Source organism: Jaculus jaculus, chromosome 1 (genome assembly GCF_020740685.1).
Source record: "Jaculus jaculus isolate mJacJac1 chromosome 1, mJacJac1.mat.Y.cur, whole genome shotgun sequence".
NCBI lineage: Eukaryota > Metazoa > Chordata > Mammalia > Rodentia > Dipodidae > Jaculus > Jaculus jaculus.
The window spans coordinates 150,291,807-150,308,987 of record NC_059102.1 but is presented as its reverse complement, the minus strand read 5'-3'; the positions used below and the strand labels follow the sequence as shown (position 1 = coordinate 150,308,987).

General features: G+C 48.8%; 1 protein-coding gene across 8 annotated transcripts in view; it reads right to left on the bottom strand.

Annotated features, from left to right (window-relative positions):
• Positions 1-4: 4 nt before the first annotated feature.
• Sec16a (SEC16 homolog A, endoplasmic reticulum export factor) overlaps positions 5-17,181 on the bottom strand; it is a 39,946-nt gene continuing 22,769 nt past the window's right edge. For 4 of the 8 annotated variants that reach the window (XM_045137195.1, XM_045137252.1, XM_045137213.1 and 1 more), the window contains 20 exons: positions 16,901-16,998; positions 16,175-16,256; positions 15,685-15,802; positions 15,433-15,544; positions 15,211-15,316; positions 14,444-14,584; positions 12,949-13,062; positions 12,574-12,757; positions 10,742-10,987; positions 10,104-10,186; positions 7,816-7,968; positions 6,876-6,953; positions 6,637-6,693; positions 6,382-6,490; positions 5,890-6,027; positions 5,538-5,632; positions 4,579-4,656; positions 3,993-4,052; positions 3,154-3,228; positions 5-1,614 (listed from right to left, as the gene is read on the bottom strand). In XM_045137195.1, coding sequence (XP_044993130.1) covers positions 1,546-1,614; positions 3,154-3,228; positions 3,993-4,052; positions 4,579-4,656; positions 5,538-5,632; positions 5,890-6,027; positions 6,382-6,490; positions 6,637-6,693; positions 6,876-6,953; positions 7,816-7,968; positions 10,104-10,186; positions 10,742-10,987; positions 12,574-12,757; positions 12,949-13,062; positions 14,444-14,584; positions 15,211-15,316; positions 15,433-15,544; positions 15,685-15,802; positions 16,175-16,256; positions 16,901-16,998 — 2,196 coding nt within the window. In that variant the 3' untranslated portion in view covers positions 5-1,545. The remainder of the gene's footprint in view (positions 1,615-3,153; positions 3,229-3,992; positions 4,053-4,578; positions 4,657-5,537; positions 5,633-5,889; positions 6,028-6,381; positions 6,491-6,636; positions 6,694-6,875; positions 6,954-7,815; positions 7,969-10,103; positions 10,187-10,741; positions 10,988-12,573; positions 12,758-12,948; positions 13,063-14,443; positions 14,585-15,210; positions 15,317-15,432; positions 15,545-15,684; positions 15,803-16,174; positions 16,257-16,900; positions 16,999-17,181) is intronic. The other 4 variants (XM_045137220.1, XM_045137230.1, XM_045137237.1 and 1 more) reach the window with 4 other exon arrangements.

The following is a 17,181-nucleotide window of genomic DNA, read 5'->3' as shown; positions in this document are numbered from 1 at the left end:
GGAAGCCGAGAGCCCAAAATATTTTATTTAACAATTTGAATTTTAGGAAAAATAGCAGCTCCCACCTGGGAGGAGGCTTCTTGAATCAAAAGTGGATGGCAGTCAACAAAGCCTGCGCAGGGCCATTCTGGAGGCCAGAGTCTTGGGCCCCAGGACAAGAGCCAGCCCACAGGGGCAGGTCTTTCTCAGTGACAGATGGAACAGGAGAGTCCAGGCACACTCATCTATGGAGTATTTTGGAAACCATTCTGAGGGGTCTGTCTTAGACAAAGGGAACCAGAAATCTGGGAAGGGATGTGCTAATTGCATTCTACAATTTTCTACATTTAAATTTAAAATACCAACCACTTATGTTACCCTAGCAGAACCTACCCAAATTATTACCTGCTGATTTTTTATAAATATTAAATATCTCTTTTCCCTGCCTCTTTAGATCAACAAGACAGTTTTAGGAACAGTCAGTGAAGCCTTAAAGCTCTGAGTCTGGAGGAGGTGAGCGGCTCCTCAGCAGGTTGATATGGCTGAGTCGGTAAGTAGCTGCTGAAGGTCCTAGATGGACATTCAGGGGCAGAGATGCCAGGTTCCAGAGTGTCTGCCAGAGGCCTTCTTCAACCACTCCCTTCAAGATATGAAATCCTTAAACTGATGTCTGTAGACGAGAGGCCTGGCATGGGAGGGCAGCACCTTGCACAGCATAGCCAACAAGCTGCTCCTGGAGGAGTCGAGCAGCCGTGGGGGAGCTCCAAGCCAGCTGCATGGCAGCCAGTTTCCATTGGGTCAGTTAATCAGAACAGCCAACTTAGAACATTAGCTCCCTGGGGCTCTTCTCAGTGAATGTACCATAATGGCGGTTTTGGGCTCATAAAGTCACCCACAGTCCTAGTCAAGAAAGTGAACTGAAGCTGGAAATGGCTTTAGAGACAAGCTTCTGGAAACCAGCACCCCCCTCCCAGCCTGCCAACCACTGCCATCCATGACCCTTTATGAGGCTGGTGGCCAACTTGGCCCCATTTGACTGGTTGTGACTCTTCCTGCTCACAGGACAGGGCAGAGCTGCCTGCAGCATGGGTTGGGGCTCTTCTCTGAAGTGGAGCACATGCTCCTTTCTCTCTGTATTCTAAGGATCCCTGGGATTGTTCTGCACCATTTCTCAGGTAGGTTTGCAAGGCCCTCAAGTATCCAAGGTTTCCTTCATTCTCTTGTGAAGCCACACTTAGCCTCTCTTCAGGGGGCATTCAAGTGACTGAAAGTATTACATCCTTAATTTGTCTGAAGTGACTAAGAGAGGAATATTGTTCTTTTACATAAAAGGCTTTGAATCAGATTCACTCTATCCAGCATCTGGAAGGAACTGTGGAATTAATTCTGCAGTAATTCATACACGTGGGTGGTAAGGAGGGAGACACACAGTATGACCGGCTCTGAATCACTGCCACGTCCATGTGGGTCTGTGGGACCCTAGGCAGTCCGTTTGGTTCTTGGCGGAGAGAACAGTCTTCTGGTCACCAGAGTTCCAACTATGAATCCAAAAGGGGCAAGCAGCTCTTATTTCAATGCTGGGTATTTTCTCTGGCCAATCCTCCCCAGTCTTGAGCTCCCCGAGGTGGTGGAGGCCTAGAACAGAAGGAACAGCACTGATCTCCATCTGCCCACCTCAGGATGAGCAGCATTGCTAGGGGCTGGTCTACAGCGTGAGTCCACAAGCCACTAACAAAAAAACTGGTAAGCTCTGTGTTGATTTAAAGCTATGAGAATGTCCAGTAAGGGGCCAAGTTTCTATCACTCGGTGCCTCCTAGAGCACAGAACTGAAGAAATGTTTTGTTATGTATGGTTCTGTCAGAGAGACATAAGACTGAGGCTCATTCTATACAGCTGGTCTAGCTAAGTGCTCAGGGAGTCCAGCAGTGGCCTATGGTCTGCCGTGGATGCAGGGCATGGGAGATGCCACAAGACACCAGCATTTATTCTTCTTCCCTCTCAATATATCACTGTGGTCAAAGGCAAGGGATTTAGCAAAACTATTATAGTACAGGATGAAGAGACAAAGAAGAAAAGGAGGACTGAATCTTGAAGGTGACGAGATGGATATAAGTGATAACTGGGCCACTACAATCTCATCTCTCAGCTGCACCGTGCTAGTGCAGGGGTCAGGCCCTCTAGGACTGTAGTCAAGGGTGGCTAAAGGCTGGGTAAACATCACATTTGGAATGTCAAGATGACTGCCCAAACCTCATTCTCTCCACAGCTCCCTTGCATACAGTAGCCAAACTACACTCCTTTAAGAGACTGGCTAGAGAAACCACACTCCCAAATGTTCCCTGGGCAGAATGGAAGGGCCATCATAGAGCGGGGAGGGGTGGAAATGGGGAGGCATGGCAGCACAGACCCCTAAGAAGAGCTGCTGGTCTAGGACTCAAAGAGGGACTCACACTGGGCACAAGAAATGGCACTTCTACAGCTGACGCCCATCTGGGAATTCTGTGCCAACAGCCACTAAATCAACCCCTTAGCCAGGAAGGCCCACAAGAGTTACCCACAACGCTTGAATTATGGGCAGTGGTGTCAGAAGGCAAAGGGGTTAAACAATAAAGATGCCAAACCAGGAGGCCCAACTTGAGGAGAACTTCTTCTAAGGAGAGAGAAAGGGAAGGGAAGGAAGAAGAGAGCAGAAGGCTGGGGTTGGAGTGTGTGGCTAGAAGCCATGGACTTGGCCCTAGAATAGTGCGTGCTGTGCAACCTAACTTGGGAAAGCCACCCCTCACATACCTGCACCTCAGGAAGAAACAAAGATGCTCACTTGAGATCTACTCCCTAGTGCTGGAATGGGAGGCCAAGGATGGGTTGTTTGTGTGTGTGTGTGTGTGGGGGGAGCCAAACAACCCCTGTGGCTAAAAGCTGAAAGAAAAGGCCAGAACCTGAACAACAGTGACCGGGGAGCATGGGACTGCTAAAGGCCAGATGCCAAAACCAGCTGAGAGAATGCACAGGGAGAAGGACCAGTGACCACTTTTCCTCCATCCTGTGGGTGTGCAATTCTGAATGAAAAAGGAAGATAATACAGGGGAGAGAAGACATATTCGCTGAACAGCAGCGTCAGAGATCAGAAGGCAAATTGGGGTGTTGTGAGGCAAAGGCAAGGGCCACTCACTCACCTGTGCCAAGTGAGCTGGGTTGTAGAAGGGCACAGCCCCACTGGGCGGGCCTGTAGGATGCCGTTCTCCAGAAGCCTGTGAAAGCAAAGAAATCCTCAGCAAGGCAACATTGCACAGCACTTGCTGCCCCAGCTGTACACACAGGGCACACCTTAAGAAAGGACCACTACTACTCCACAGAGGCGACAGGTGCAGGTAGCTCTGGCAATACTGGGTTTGTTATTAGATGACTCACAGAATGCAAAGATCAAAGCACCATGCAGAGTGGAATGCCTTGAACAACATGCATGGACAGCATGGGCCACCGAGATTCCATTAGTGTTGGCAAAGCAATTAGGAGATCTGGAGAGTGGCTCTAGATCCAGGGTCTCAAGGTGCAGAAAGGTCCCCTTGGGTCTTTCTGCTGAGCTGCTGAGCCCTGCTGACAAAACCAAGCTCCACAATATAGAAGATGGAGCATTCCTTATCTCCCAGACCAATAAAGGACACCCATCTTGGCCATACTCCTACGGACCACAGACTTCCTCAAGCTTGATCAGCAAGAAAAAAAATCTTTCATCTCAAGAGGTTAGCCTGACTCAGGAGATGCTGACAGTATGGCTAGGCCCAGGCCCACTCCATGAAACCCACTCACAAGGAGCAGAGCACTCTGAACCCTGTGGTCAGTCCATTGCTAGCCTGAGGGGCCTTGAGGGAGAGGAACACTGCATCTTGGCTCACATAATGCTTGGGTAAGACAAGGGTATGCAGTTAGTTACAAAAAGGATGACAGACTCTCAAAGGGACATAGGCACACAGCCAGCCCCATGGAAGGAGAGAGAGCCGCCAGCCACAGGTACCTGATGGAAATGCCGGCTCACTTCCTGTGAGAGCGAGCTCATTGAGCTACAGCGCGAGAGCTACGGAACGGCAAGAACACACACAAGATACAGACGTGAAAATTGGCATGCACGCCACTGCTCCAAGATGCCAGCTGAGCTTCAAAAGCTTCAATGCCATTAGAGTCAATGTCACCCAAACGAGGAAAGCCATGTTAGCTTAAAATTTCTACTTCACAGTTTTTAAGAAAATAGTCATTAGTCAGGGGAAGATGAGGAACTGTTAGCCCTCATCTAGACCAGCTTCATTCACCTCGTGACAACTCAAAATTCCAGAATGCTTTGGCTATACTGAGGGAAGAGCTGAACTGAGGAACATGATAGCAGACCCCAAAACCCATTTGGAACTCCTGAACACTAGTGACCAAACAAGCTAATGTTTTTCTAAGAATGAACACTTTCTAATTCCCAATTCGACACTGTCTTTTCTTACTCTCACACACTGTTAAGGGAAGAAGCAACTGGGCAATAAATCTAGGCTCATAGAGCCTCAACTCCAGGACACACACCTACACACGCAGACACACATAGGCATAGTGCTCCCTACCTCTCCTCCCTGGGAGCCGTCCACCTTGGAAAGTGAGAGTTCAGGACCAGGAGGTGAGGCTGAAGAGCTCAACACCTGCTAAGGAAACAGGAAACGCGGAACTTCCTAAGCACAGGATCATGAAGGGTCACACTGGCAGAAGCCTCCCACCTGCCCCTGTGGTGCAGCTTGCAGACAGCGCTTCCAATCCCAGGTTCCTCTAAGAGAGCTGCAGAAGGTGTACCCCATGGAATCCCACTGCCCCACCTGGAGTTCTGGGCCCCAGCAGCTCCTGATGGAAGAGTCACCATGCACCTGGCATGGTTCACAAGGCTCTGGACTGAAACTACTGCCCTCCCCATTCAACAGAAGGCAAGTGTATAGCCATACTGAACAAAGAGCCATGCTAAACTGTCTTACTAAACATGGGAGTTCGGGTGAAGATATACCTTATGTGACTTTTATTATTGTTATCTTATATCTCCTTTGTGTTTCAACCTAGTTGCCCTTTTTTCCTTATTTTAAAATTCTAGTAAAACATGGATAACATAAACTCACCACCCTGACCCAGTCAGCGTGTGCAGCACTAGCATGTTTACATTGCTATGCAGTCATCACTCCCATCACCCTCCAGAGCTTTCCATCTTCCCAAACAGAAAGTCAGTTGCACTGTGCCCTTCTCAAGCCCTGGTACCCATCCTGAACTGTCTGTCTTGGCCACACAAGATTAGAAGAACATCAAATGTGCATGTGGACCTTGACAGAGAAGGTAAGGGACATCTTACAGATACGAAGGCAACATCCAGCTGGGCATGGTGGTGCACGCTTTTAATCCCAGCACTTGGGAGGCAGAGGTAGGAGAATTGCTGTGAGTTCAAGGCCAGCCTGGGCTAGAGTGAGACCCTACCTCAGAAAAAAAAAAAAAGGCAAACCTCCCTCCCTAGGGGCCCCTCCTTTCCCACCGCACTGTGCCTGCCTACCTTGGGTTCCAGGGTGGGCTCCAGCTTGGACTGAGTCTCAGTTGGTGCCTGTCCCCTGCTGCCAGCCCCATCTGCAGCTTGTGGCTCCTCAGCATCTGTGAATGAGGGAGGGAGGAGGCCATCACCCCACCCCAATTCCTGGGGCATCCTTCCCATGGGGAAGGATTCTACCTGTACTTCAAAGAGGAGAAGCCAGAACTGTCAAGTAGTGTGTGCAAGCCTCAAGTCCTTTGTACCTGGGCTGGGTAATTCTTAAGGGGAGGTCTAGGCCACAGGCTCATATGCTGGCAAGACAGGCTGGTCAGGTCAGAACCCAGGAAAGACATGACCTGCTAGCACAATGACTGCTTACCTGGATTTGGTATGAACAAGTTGGGAGGTATCGGGAGTGGGGCAAGTGGAGCAAAGAAATCTGCAGGAGCAGGAGCTGGCTCGCTCCTCTGTGTCCCATTTGGGTTTAAAACGTCCACATAGCGAGCTCTGGATCCGCCTACCAAATGGGAGAAGTGAATTCAGGTGGGCACCAAGAAATTCCCAGCATCCAGCCCACTGGGTCCCCACACTGAGTCAGAAAAGCAAGTAGGACCCCCTGGGGGAGGGGAGTATGGTGCTTCCCTCAAACTAACACTGCTTGGTCTTGGAAATCCTCTACAATACCACATGGACCCATTTCTGCACCTGCAGAGCAAGTCAGATGCCAAGAACTGGACTCCTCCCTACAGGGATTGATATATAAGAAGCTTGTTCTCTGCACTGGGGGCAGACTGGGAAAGCTCACTGGGCTCTTAACATCTGCAGGACAGTGCTCTGCCCAGATACTTCTGGTTTCTGCTATAGCCATTACCTGCTTTTCTAGAAAACATGTTCACAGAGGCTGTGGGTGGTCCTGCAGGCCCAGTGGGAGCTGCCTGTGGAAGCCTGGGAAGTGATGGAGGTGGGGGTGGGGCCTTCTTCTGCAGAGGGAAAGACAGCTCAGTAATGCCTTCAGCACCCTGGACACCCAGCAAGGACTCTCCAAAGGGAAGCAAAATTTCCAGATGGCAAGGAGTAGAACAGGTGCTCACTGCTCTCAAAGCAAGGCCCCAGTGGCACACCTTACCTCCTCCTCTGGCTCATTCAAATTCACCCACTGGTTTTTCTTTTCATCCCAAACAATCTGTCAAGAATTTAAAGGGGAAAAACATCAATAGACTGAAGCTCAATGGAATTGCAACCTAATGAACTAAAACACTCAACTTCAAAAAATGTCTGCATATCCATGTTTGTTCCAAACCTGCATGACAGGCAAATCATTAACCTCTTCCTGATTCTCACTGTGCTGGACTTCATAATACTCACTGATTTGTTCTTGTCATCTGGCAAATAAGCTTCTGTCCTCCTTTTCCCAGGCAGCCAACGGGAGAACCAGGACTCACTCTAAATACAAAACCAGAAAAGCTTGAGGACGCTGTGCCAAGTGATAGGAACACAGCACAGAAATTCAAGCACTGTGTGACACCACTCACAGGTGGTCTCCAGAGGAGTCACATCCAGAGAGGAGGCAGATGGGAGGAGAGGCAAGGGCGGAGAAGCAGGTGTAACGGGGCAGTCTCAGCTTGGGAAGAGGAGTGTTCGATGCTGTCCCTCATGGAGGACTGCAACTAAGCCACAGTGGAGCAACAATAACCCAGCAGGATGGCCAGTCCAGAGCCTGGCAAGGCCCAGGCATGGAGAAGTGTGAACACCTTGGACGCTGCTCTGTGGCTGCTTACCTGACTTGATATGACCACTTGGCAGTGTCTCCTGAAGCTGAATGCATATGTACCTTGTGACCTACATTCGTCTCCAAGGCAGACTTCTAGGAGGAATTAGCCAAGGGGTGCAAAGGACACTCCTCTGGCTATAGCTGTACAACCCCCCAGCCCAGCATCTTCCAATCCTAGGAGCACAGACAAAAACCACAGCACACACGCACGCGCACACACACACACACCAGCTGACACAGGGGCCAGGTGCTGACTGATGCCTCTGGATGCACTAGGGCTGGGAGTGCCCTCACTAACCGGGTGCTTATACACATGTACAAGCAATGACACTCATCTAGCTGCTGTGTGATTTACCCACATTCAATCATACATACATTAAAAAATTCAAGAGTTTGGTTTAAAACACAAATGCCTTTTCCTTGCCTTCAGCTCTCAAGGAAAGCTGCCCCAGCATGTTGAGGCTCCTCGGCGCCTGCTCTGCCTCTCTGCCTACCAGGCAGTAGGGGATATGAGTAGGCTGGGCTGGGCTGTACCTTCTTGGGCTCCTTGGCTTCCTTTTTGACAACTTGTACAGGTTTCTTCACTTCAGGAACAGGTGTCAAAGATGGGGCTGGCTGTGTTAAACTGGAGCCATCATGATCCCATGCCGAGGTTGTTTCCAAATCTTGCACCATCCTGGAGGAACCCTGTCCCAAGACAACATGGGAGCCAGCTCTCTTGAGGCTCCTTTTGAGGAACCCAAGGAAGGTGAGGGAAGTTCTTCCCACTACTGCCTCCCTGAGTGGATGCACAGGACTGAGGGAGCAGGGTTTCAAAAAAGAGGGAGGGCACCATGCAGGGTGCTCCAAAGCCTCCTGAAAGGCACCGTTAGCAAGCTGTCATGGTGCTCAAAAAAGGGACAGTAAGGCCGGGCGTGGTGGTGCACGCCTTCAATTCCAGCACTTGGGAGGCAGAGGAAGGAGGATTGCTGTGAGTTCGAGGCTACCCTGAGATTCCACAGTGAATTCTAGGTCAGCCGGCGCCAGAGTGAGACCCTACCTTAAAAAAACAAAACAACAAAAAAAAGGGACAATAGCAGGCACCGAGGATAGGACTGGGTAGAGCTAGGCAATGCAATGTGTCTCTTGAACAATAACAGGTCTGTAGAGCTTAGGAAAGAATTCCAAAGTAGAGGAATAACTGATTGATAAGATACGATCACAGGTTGTCTATAAAAAAGCTTCTAGAACATACTATCTGTCCCTCCAGTTTATAGAGGAGGTATCTATATCAAAGGTATCTGCTAAAAAGAGCAGCACTGTCATGGAAACTCAAGAAAGCTTAGGGGTTCTGTGGTACAGAGGTCCAGATGTTGGGAAGGTTCTTCAAAAGTTACATTAGGAGAGCTGGGCATGGTGCCTTTAATCCCAGCACTTGGGAGGCAGAGTTACGAGGATTGCTGTGAGTTCCAGGCCACCCTGACACTACATATTGAATTCCAGGTCAGCCTGAGCTAGAGTAAGACCCTACCTTGAAAAAAACAAACAATAACAAAAACAAAGTTACATTAGGGGCCTGGAGAGATGGTTTAGCAGGTAAGGTGCTTGTCAGCAAAGCCAAAGGACTCAGGTTTGATTCCCCAGGCCAGATGCACAAGGTGATCCATGTGGCTGGAATTCATTTGTAGTGACTAGAAGTCCTGGTGCACTCATTCTCTCTCTTTCTACCTGCCTCATTTTCCCTCCCTCTCTCTCTCACAAATAAATTTAAAAAAATACTTTAAAAAAAAGTTACGTTAGGGATTTCATTACAGCTGAGTATTTCTTCTCCTTAAAGGGAATGCCAAACTCTTATCTGTCTTTCAGATTTGAAGGGGTAAGGTGATTTTTAGGGACACTTTCTCTTTAAGAACTACATTTAAAAATAATCTTATTGGGAGCCGGGCATGGTGGCACATGCCTTTAATCCCAGCACTCGGGAGGCAGAGGTAGGACAGTTGTGAGTTTGAGGCCACCCTGAGACTCCATAATGAATTCCAGGTCAGCCTGGGCTAGAGTGAGACCCTACCTCGAAAAACAAACAAAACAAAACAAAACAAAAATCATCATCATCATCTTATTGGGGACTAGAGAGATGGCTTAGGTGCTTTCATACAAAGCCAAAGGACCCAGGTTCAATTCCTCAGGCAGGACCCATGTAAGCCAGATGCACAAGGTGGCATATGCGTTTGGAATTCATCTGCAGCAGCTGGAGGCTTTAGCACACCCACTCTCTCTCTCTCTATGACCCCTTTTCTCTAATAAATTAATAAAAATAAAATATTAAAAAATACAAATGAAATATGGGTTCGAGTTGCGTGTTTATTTTAAAAAGGGGGGTGGGGTGAAGAGATTGCTTAATAGTTACGGGGCTTGCCTGCAAAGCCTAAGGACCCAGGTTCAACTCCCGAGGACCCACGGAAGCAAGATGCACAAAGTGGTGCATGCATCTGGAGTTTGTTTACACTGGCTAGAGGCCCTCGTGTGCCCATTCTCTCTCTCTGTCAAATAAACATTAAAAAAAAGGGTAAAAAAAATAAAGTAGGGCCAGGCATAGTGGTGCACACCTTTAATCCTAGCACTTGGGAGGCTGAGGTAGGAAGACTGCCATGAATTCAAGGCCACCCTGAGACTACATAATGAATTCCAGGTAAGTCTGGGCTAAAACTAGACCCTACCTCAAAAAAAAAAAAAAGTCATCTTCTTACCTTTACCATTTTCCTAATTAGAGTCAAAGAACAAGTAAGAGTCAGGCACTTATGCAACAAATTATTGAAAAGTTGTAAAAAGGTGTGGGAAAGTACCAGGCGAGTCAAGTTTCCACTGAACTCCTCTTCACTCAGCTCAGGAGGTGGGTTTCTGACAGGGGCGTCCTGTGGTGCAATTCCTGTGAGAAGCAAGAGAGTGACTGGGTCCTGGCGCTACTGCGACAGGACAAATGAGGCAGGATGCTGACATGACACAACCTGAGAAACAAGCTGGATAACCGTTGGGCTTGGCTACACCACTGTGACTTTCCAAGACAAGAATGAAGGCTTTCCCATATGGAAATTGCTTTGCTTTTTATAGCCAGGCCTGTTTTCTTTTATTCAGAGACAAAGTGAGTGGGCAAAGCCAGGCACAGGACCCACCAAATCTGATTTTCAGACAGAAATCTGCTACCTTCACCTATGTGGCCCATTGGAACTTAGGATGGATCATCAAGAAAGATGCTGCAAATGTCCCAAGATCATTGTTATATTCTAAATGGCCATTTATGCTCATGTCATAGTACACAGCCAAATCAGAAATCAGCAGTAGTGTTTTCACTGCACTGAGACTCAACCCATTCAAGTTTTAGAACCTTTTTTTCCACACAACTCCTTCCACCATTCACATCCTTGAATACCAAGGCCAACTTAGTTCTGTTCTCAGGACAGCACCTGCACCTCAGCAGACACACCTGGGTCTGGGTTCCTGGCCTCATTGAGTGGAGGCCCACTTTCCTGGAGACATGGCGCAGAGGGCAGCAGGGTCGGACCCACATGCAGGGCAGCAGGATCAGGCCTGGGGGGCTCTGGGAAGCCAAGTGCAGACCCCGAGGGTCCGTAGCCAGGACCCAAATCCAGGGGGCCCCGGGACAATGGCACGGGGAACATCGGCACCCTGGCAGGGTGGGCGGGCTGGCCATCAGGGAGTGTCTGTGGAGCTGCAGGGCACAGTGGAAAAGAGGAAGACTAAGGTCACTGAAACCAAATGTTCATAGGCCAGAGCAAAATGGTGAATCATAAGCACACTTTTTTTACAAGTTACTTTACACAGACACACTTTTTTGTTGTTGTTTTTCGAGGTAGGGTCTCATTCTAGTCCAGGCTGATCTGGAATTCACTATGTAGTCTCAGGGTAGCCTCAAACTCACTAAGATCCTCCTACCTCTGATCCCCGAGTGCTGGGATTAAAGGCGTGCGCTGCCATGCCAGCCACTTTTTTTTTTTTAAGTCAAGAGGTGGCTGGAAACATCACCCTGTCAAAAGTCTAAAGAAAACAACATTTACTTTTAGGGGTCCTGGGACAGGTACCCATTAGCAGTTATGACTCAGGGGCTCTAACCTACAACCTGACCCAAAAAGAAGCACTGAGTGTCCATCTGGCAGAGAGTGCTTCAGTGTTGGTGGTACCCTCTCCCCATTGCCATGCATACACACAGGCATATGCCCCATGCAGCTCAGCATGCAAGCAGGGTCCTTCTACCTGCCAGATTTGTGTTGAACACTAGCTATACAATGAACAGAGCAAAGAGCTGGGTACAGAGGCACATGTCTGTAGTCCAGACGCTCAGCAGCCTGAGGGAGGAATTTGTGAATCACAAATTCAAGACTAGCCTGAGCAACACAGTGCAATCCCATCTCCAGAAACAAAGCAAACCAGAGTCCTCCTGAGGCAGGGGATGAACCAGTAAGAAGGAAAACAAGACTGTGTGTAACAGGGGAAGACATTTAGCAGGCAGCAGTTGGGGCTGGCAGTGGCCAGAATCAGGAGTGTCTGGAGCACCAGGTAGGAGGGAGAGACAGTGTAAAAGTTCAGGAGGATGGCAAGCTGACCCTACAGGACCTCAGGCCAGTTGAAGAACCGTTGCAGAGCAGGTGCAGAGCAAGAGGCATGTGGGCAAGAAAAGTGCCTGTCTGCCCAGGAGAGAGGTGCAGCAAAGAGAGGGGAGGTCTGGATCACTTCAGGCTCCCTGAGATGAGGATGGAGAGCAGCAACTGCAGAAGGTGAGGGAAAAGCCACTCTCACCCAGTGCTTGAAAGGCTCCGAGGGAAGCAAGCAATTAAGAGGCAGCCAGTCAGGGACAGGGACAGCCAGGGTAGAGAAGTCAGTGACATCGGCAGAAGGGTAGCTAAATCTCTGTGACTTCACAGATTCAACAAAGGAAGGAGGAAGCATAAAGTGGAAGGAGAGCTGGCTTAGTGGTTTACATGCTTTCCTGCAAAGCCTAAGGATTCAGTTTCCCAAGACCCATGTAAGCCAGATGCACAAGGTGGTACATGCATCTGGAGTTCATTTGCAGTGGCTGGAGGCCCTGTGTGCCCATTCTCTTTCTCCCTCTCTCTGCCTCTCTTTCAAATAAATGAAAATATTAAAAAGAAAGAAAGAAAGAAAAAGGAGAAAGGAGTAGACCTGGGGTCCCCCAAATGACCATGGTGTCATCCATCTCAATTCCCCTGACAACAAAACAAAAACGTTTCCTGTTCAAAAGCAGACATGAGAACAGGTGCACGGTGCTGTGGGTCCCACCTGTGGGCAGTAGCTGCACTCCCTGCATCAAGGGCTCGGTGCCTGGCATTAGCAGAGGGTTGTCAGTCATCAGCCCTGTCTGCTGGTTGAGTTCTGGGCCGCCCAACTGCTCCACCTCGGAGCATGGTGTGCTGGGACACTGCTGGGGGTCAGCTCCATCCTGGCTCCATAGCACAGCACCCTCCTAGAGGAGAACAGGGTCAGAGGCTGCAGCCAGTGCTGTAGCAGTGCCCAAGGACTCACTCAAGGGCCCCTCCAGTGTGTGGCACACCACCTCATGCCCTCCAGTGAGATCATGCTTCTGAAGTTACATTGTCATGACCAAAAGCCTTCAAGAAAAACAACTGGGGCAAACCATCTCATCAAATGCCGCACCTGGATCTGCCTTTCCACTTGCCGCAACTGTGCCAACCAGGCAGGCTCCACAAAGGACTCCTCCTCTGGCTTCTCCTTCAGCTGAGGATCAAAGAGGCGCAACTGGGAAGCCATCTAGAACCCAAGAGAACAAAGGTAGAGCTGTCTGCTACTGCCAGGTGACATGAGCAAAACCATTTCCAAGTGCACTGCCCTCTGGGACAGTTGGAACAGAGGTAAAGAGAGCATTTCTTGAGTGTGAAGTTGGGTGATCAGAGTGCGCCAGAAGGGCAGAGCTCTCCGTAGATCTATGAGCACACATACACTGGTCAGCAGGGCCTAGAAAGGGAAAGGTTTGCAGGCACAGCCCTGACCACACACCCTCTGCTCCCTAGGTCCCAGTGCCCAGATGACTGGGAAAGGTGAAGTTCTTCCACAGGACACTGGGAGGTTGTGGTTGGGTACAGAAAAACCAATTCTGGCCTTGTTAGTGACTGCTAAAGCTAGGGTCCAGGAGCACAGGCCTCCTTAATTAACCTCTATACTTTTGTGTAGGTTTAAACATTTCCACAGTGACAAGGTTACTTAGGTTCACATGAGCATATGTTCAGGAATTAAAGCTACTGGGGAGGGGACACCATGACATACCACATACTGGAGTTAAGACAGTAGCTGGCAGAGATGCAGCCAGGACTCAGACATGACTGCTGACCTGCAAGTGTAAACTTGTGTGTACACCACTGGAAACAAATGCCTGACGAGCATTATGAGGGAGGCTGGGGAATTAGACCTAGGCCAAAAGGCTTTGCAAGCAAGCATCTTTAACTGCTGAGCCACTTCCCCAGCCCTAAGTATGCACTTTTATTTTATTTTACTTATTTGCAAGTGTGTAGGGGGTGGGCACCAGGGCCTCTTGCTACTGCAGATACACTTACATCACTTTTTAGAAAAATTCTTCTTTGTTTTTTATTTACTTGAAGAGAGATGGGGAGATGGAGAGAGGGAGCTTGGGATGCATGAGCGACTGTGCATCTGGCTTACTTGGGTACTGGGGAATTAAACTTGGGTTATTAGACTTGGCAGGCAAGTGCCTCAACCACTGAACCATCTCTCCAGACTTTACACCACCTTTGGAGTACAACTTACACGGGGTGGTCTGGGAATTGAATCTGAGCCAGCAGGCTTTGCAAGCAAGCACTTTTTTTTTTTTTTTTTTAAACCACTGAGCCATCTCCCCAGTCCCTGGTATGAGTTTTCAATCACCAGTGAAACCATTCACAATGCAGATCCCCTGGAGATGGATAGGATCCTTCTTATCTTAAAGCTTACCACTCAGTTTCTGCACTGGTACAAGGTACACAACCTAAACAGCCACCCATGAGTGTTTAAAGGATCCAAAGTCATCTTGGAGGTAGGTTCCATGTGCCTGCTATGTTGAGCCCTACTCACCAAACCCCACCCCCACGCCCAGTAAACTGATGCCCTGTAACTTTCCCACAGGCATCAGAAGACCCACCTGAACCAGCTGGCTGACGAGTACTGGAGAGTATGCGGCAGGCTGTGTCAGGACATTCTTGGCAATCACTTCGCAGTAGTGGAAGGCCTGTGTGGCGAGCCCCATCTCAGCCAGGCGGCAAGAGTAGATGAACTTAAACACCTAAAACCAAAGCACAGCTTCACTGTCCTGTACCATTTCCCATCTTTCCTAAAAGACCCTTGATGTTGTCAATCACTCTACGTCTCATGTGTTGCTGACACCCGTTCCCCAGTGCCTGGAAACAGTAGTACCAGTCTCCACCCTCTGCGATATTCAGAGTCAAAGTAAACCAAGCTTCTAAGCAACCCATTCTGCTTCCGCGTAACACTTTTGGCCAATGGCTCATGACTTGAAGTTCAATGGTACAGCAAACACTGACAACAGCCTTCCCTATGGAGCAAGTTACACCATAAACTTTCCCTACTAATTCTAATCCCTCCCTTACACTCATGCTAACAACATTAAAACCACTGGGTCAATAAAAAAAGACATGCAAGTAGAAGGGGGAATAGTTAGAAAGAGAAAGGGGGGGGTGTCAGTGGGAGTGGAATGAAGACAAGAGAAGGTAATAAAGGGTGAATATGACCAAAATACATACATGTAGTAAGTTAAAAAATAATAAATACTTTCTGATTAAATTAACACGGGGGGGGGGAAACCTCACCACTAATGTGTAAGAATTCAGGAACTCTAAAACAAAGCAAGAGTGGTCCACTGGGCGTCCCCTTCCCTGAGCCCGTGCTCACCTGGAAGTTAGGTAAGGAGCAGGTGTGCGCCCCAAGGGACTGGGCATACTCATAGGCTTCTGTCCTCTGTATAGCTTCGTTGGTGGCAAACTTCAAAAACGGCAAACTGTGGAAGAAGTGAACTGTTTCAACTTGAAGAGTGGTCAGTTTCTGGCATGATCAATTTCAGAGAAGGTCACCCAGGAGTGTGTCAAGATCCTTCTATGCTGACTTATTTCTTACCCGTGATTTGAGCCAATCAGGACAAGCTTTGTAGTTTTCTTTGTATAAACCCCAAATCCAACCTGGGCCATAAGGTAGCAGAAATGTGCAGCATCCAGCAGACCTTTTGAGGCTAATGGGAGACAGAGCAACCTCATCTTTTCCTGAAAACTCTCAAAGTGCCAAAGATACACTTACAAATGAAAATCTGTGCCTCTTATGCGACTTGAATTCACACAACTGGGCCTTTGTGGTGCACCACCCCCAACTCACCTAGGGTATCACCCATTGTAGCCATGGTCCTAGACTCGACATCCATGTTGTTGTTCAGGTTGGACAAGACCATTGCAAGATGCGGCCTCCAATCTCCCCACTTTTCATCTCCACAACACTACAATGAGAAGATGTAAAGCAAATGTGCATTCTTCCAAGACTATCACCTTTTTAAAAAATTTACAGTATTTGAGAGATAGAGGCAGACAGACAGAGAGAATGGGCACCAGGGCCTTCAGCTGATGCAAATGAACTCCAGATGTACATGCCATCCTGTGCCTCTGGCTTATGTGGGTAGTGGGGAATCAAACTAGTGTCCGTCGGCTTCACAGGCAAGCACCTTAATTGCTGCCCAAGACTGTCACCTTTTAATTTTCCTAATGGGCACACCCAATGAGAAAGCAACAACAAGACACACAGGCCTCAGACCCCGCATGTCTTCAGCAGAATATCAGCCCACCATAAATATCCCAGGAACCTGCACACTCACTGTGGACGCAGCAGGCATCCGTCCAGACATGAGCTGGTACACTGTCTGCAGAGGATCATTGATTGGAAGACTGTTGGCAAACCTAGGCAGGCACAAGAATAGCAAAATCTAGCCGGGCATGGTAATGTATGCCTTTAATTCCAGCATTTGGGAGGCAGAGGTAGGAAGACTGCTGTGAGCTTGAGGCCAGTTTGGGACTACAGAGTGATATCAAGGTCAGGCTAGGCTAGAGCGAGACCTTACCTTGCAAACTCCCCCACCCCTATAAAAGAAAATAGAGAAGGCCAGGTGTGGTGGTGCATACCTTTAATCCCAGCACTCGGGAGGCAGAGGTAGGAGGACTGCTTTGAATTGAAGGCCACCCTGAGACTACATAGTGACTTCCAGGTCAGCCTGGGCTACAGGGAGACCCTACCTCAAAAAACCGAGAGAGAGGGAAAGAGGGAGAGGGAGAGAGAGAAATCGATCTAACTGGCTCAGCTTGAAGAAACCAAGACCTAATCTCAGCCCTTCATTCAATAGTCAGACTGAAGAATTACAGAAAATATTAAAAACTACCACTTACTAAAAAATTTACAACTTCCTCAGCAGAACAACCCAATTAAGAGAGTCAAGAAAGCCTATATGAGCCCATGGTTGGCAGCCCCCAGCAGAGATAGTGCCTCTGGTGCCATGGAGAGCCATAGGCTAAGCAAGTGGACAGGGTTATGTGACAAGCTGCCTTACCTGGTCATGACACGGGCATGTGTTCGGCTGTCCATCTTACTTGCAAGCAGCAGCGCATGACCCCATAAGCCATTTTTCATTGCAGACTCCAGAGCATCCTGCAATGCATTTCAGAGCTCAGGGAACACGGCATGTCATATGGACAGAGAAGGACAGATGATGGCAGGTCAAAAGACAAACACTGCAGAGCCACCAAACAAGTAATCCTCAGCTATAGACTGAAACAATTCCATCTGTTTCTCCCTTATCTCAAAGTCCCTATGGGAGGGGGACTTCCAGGT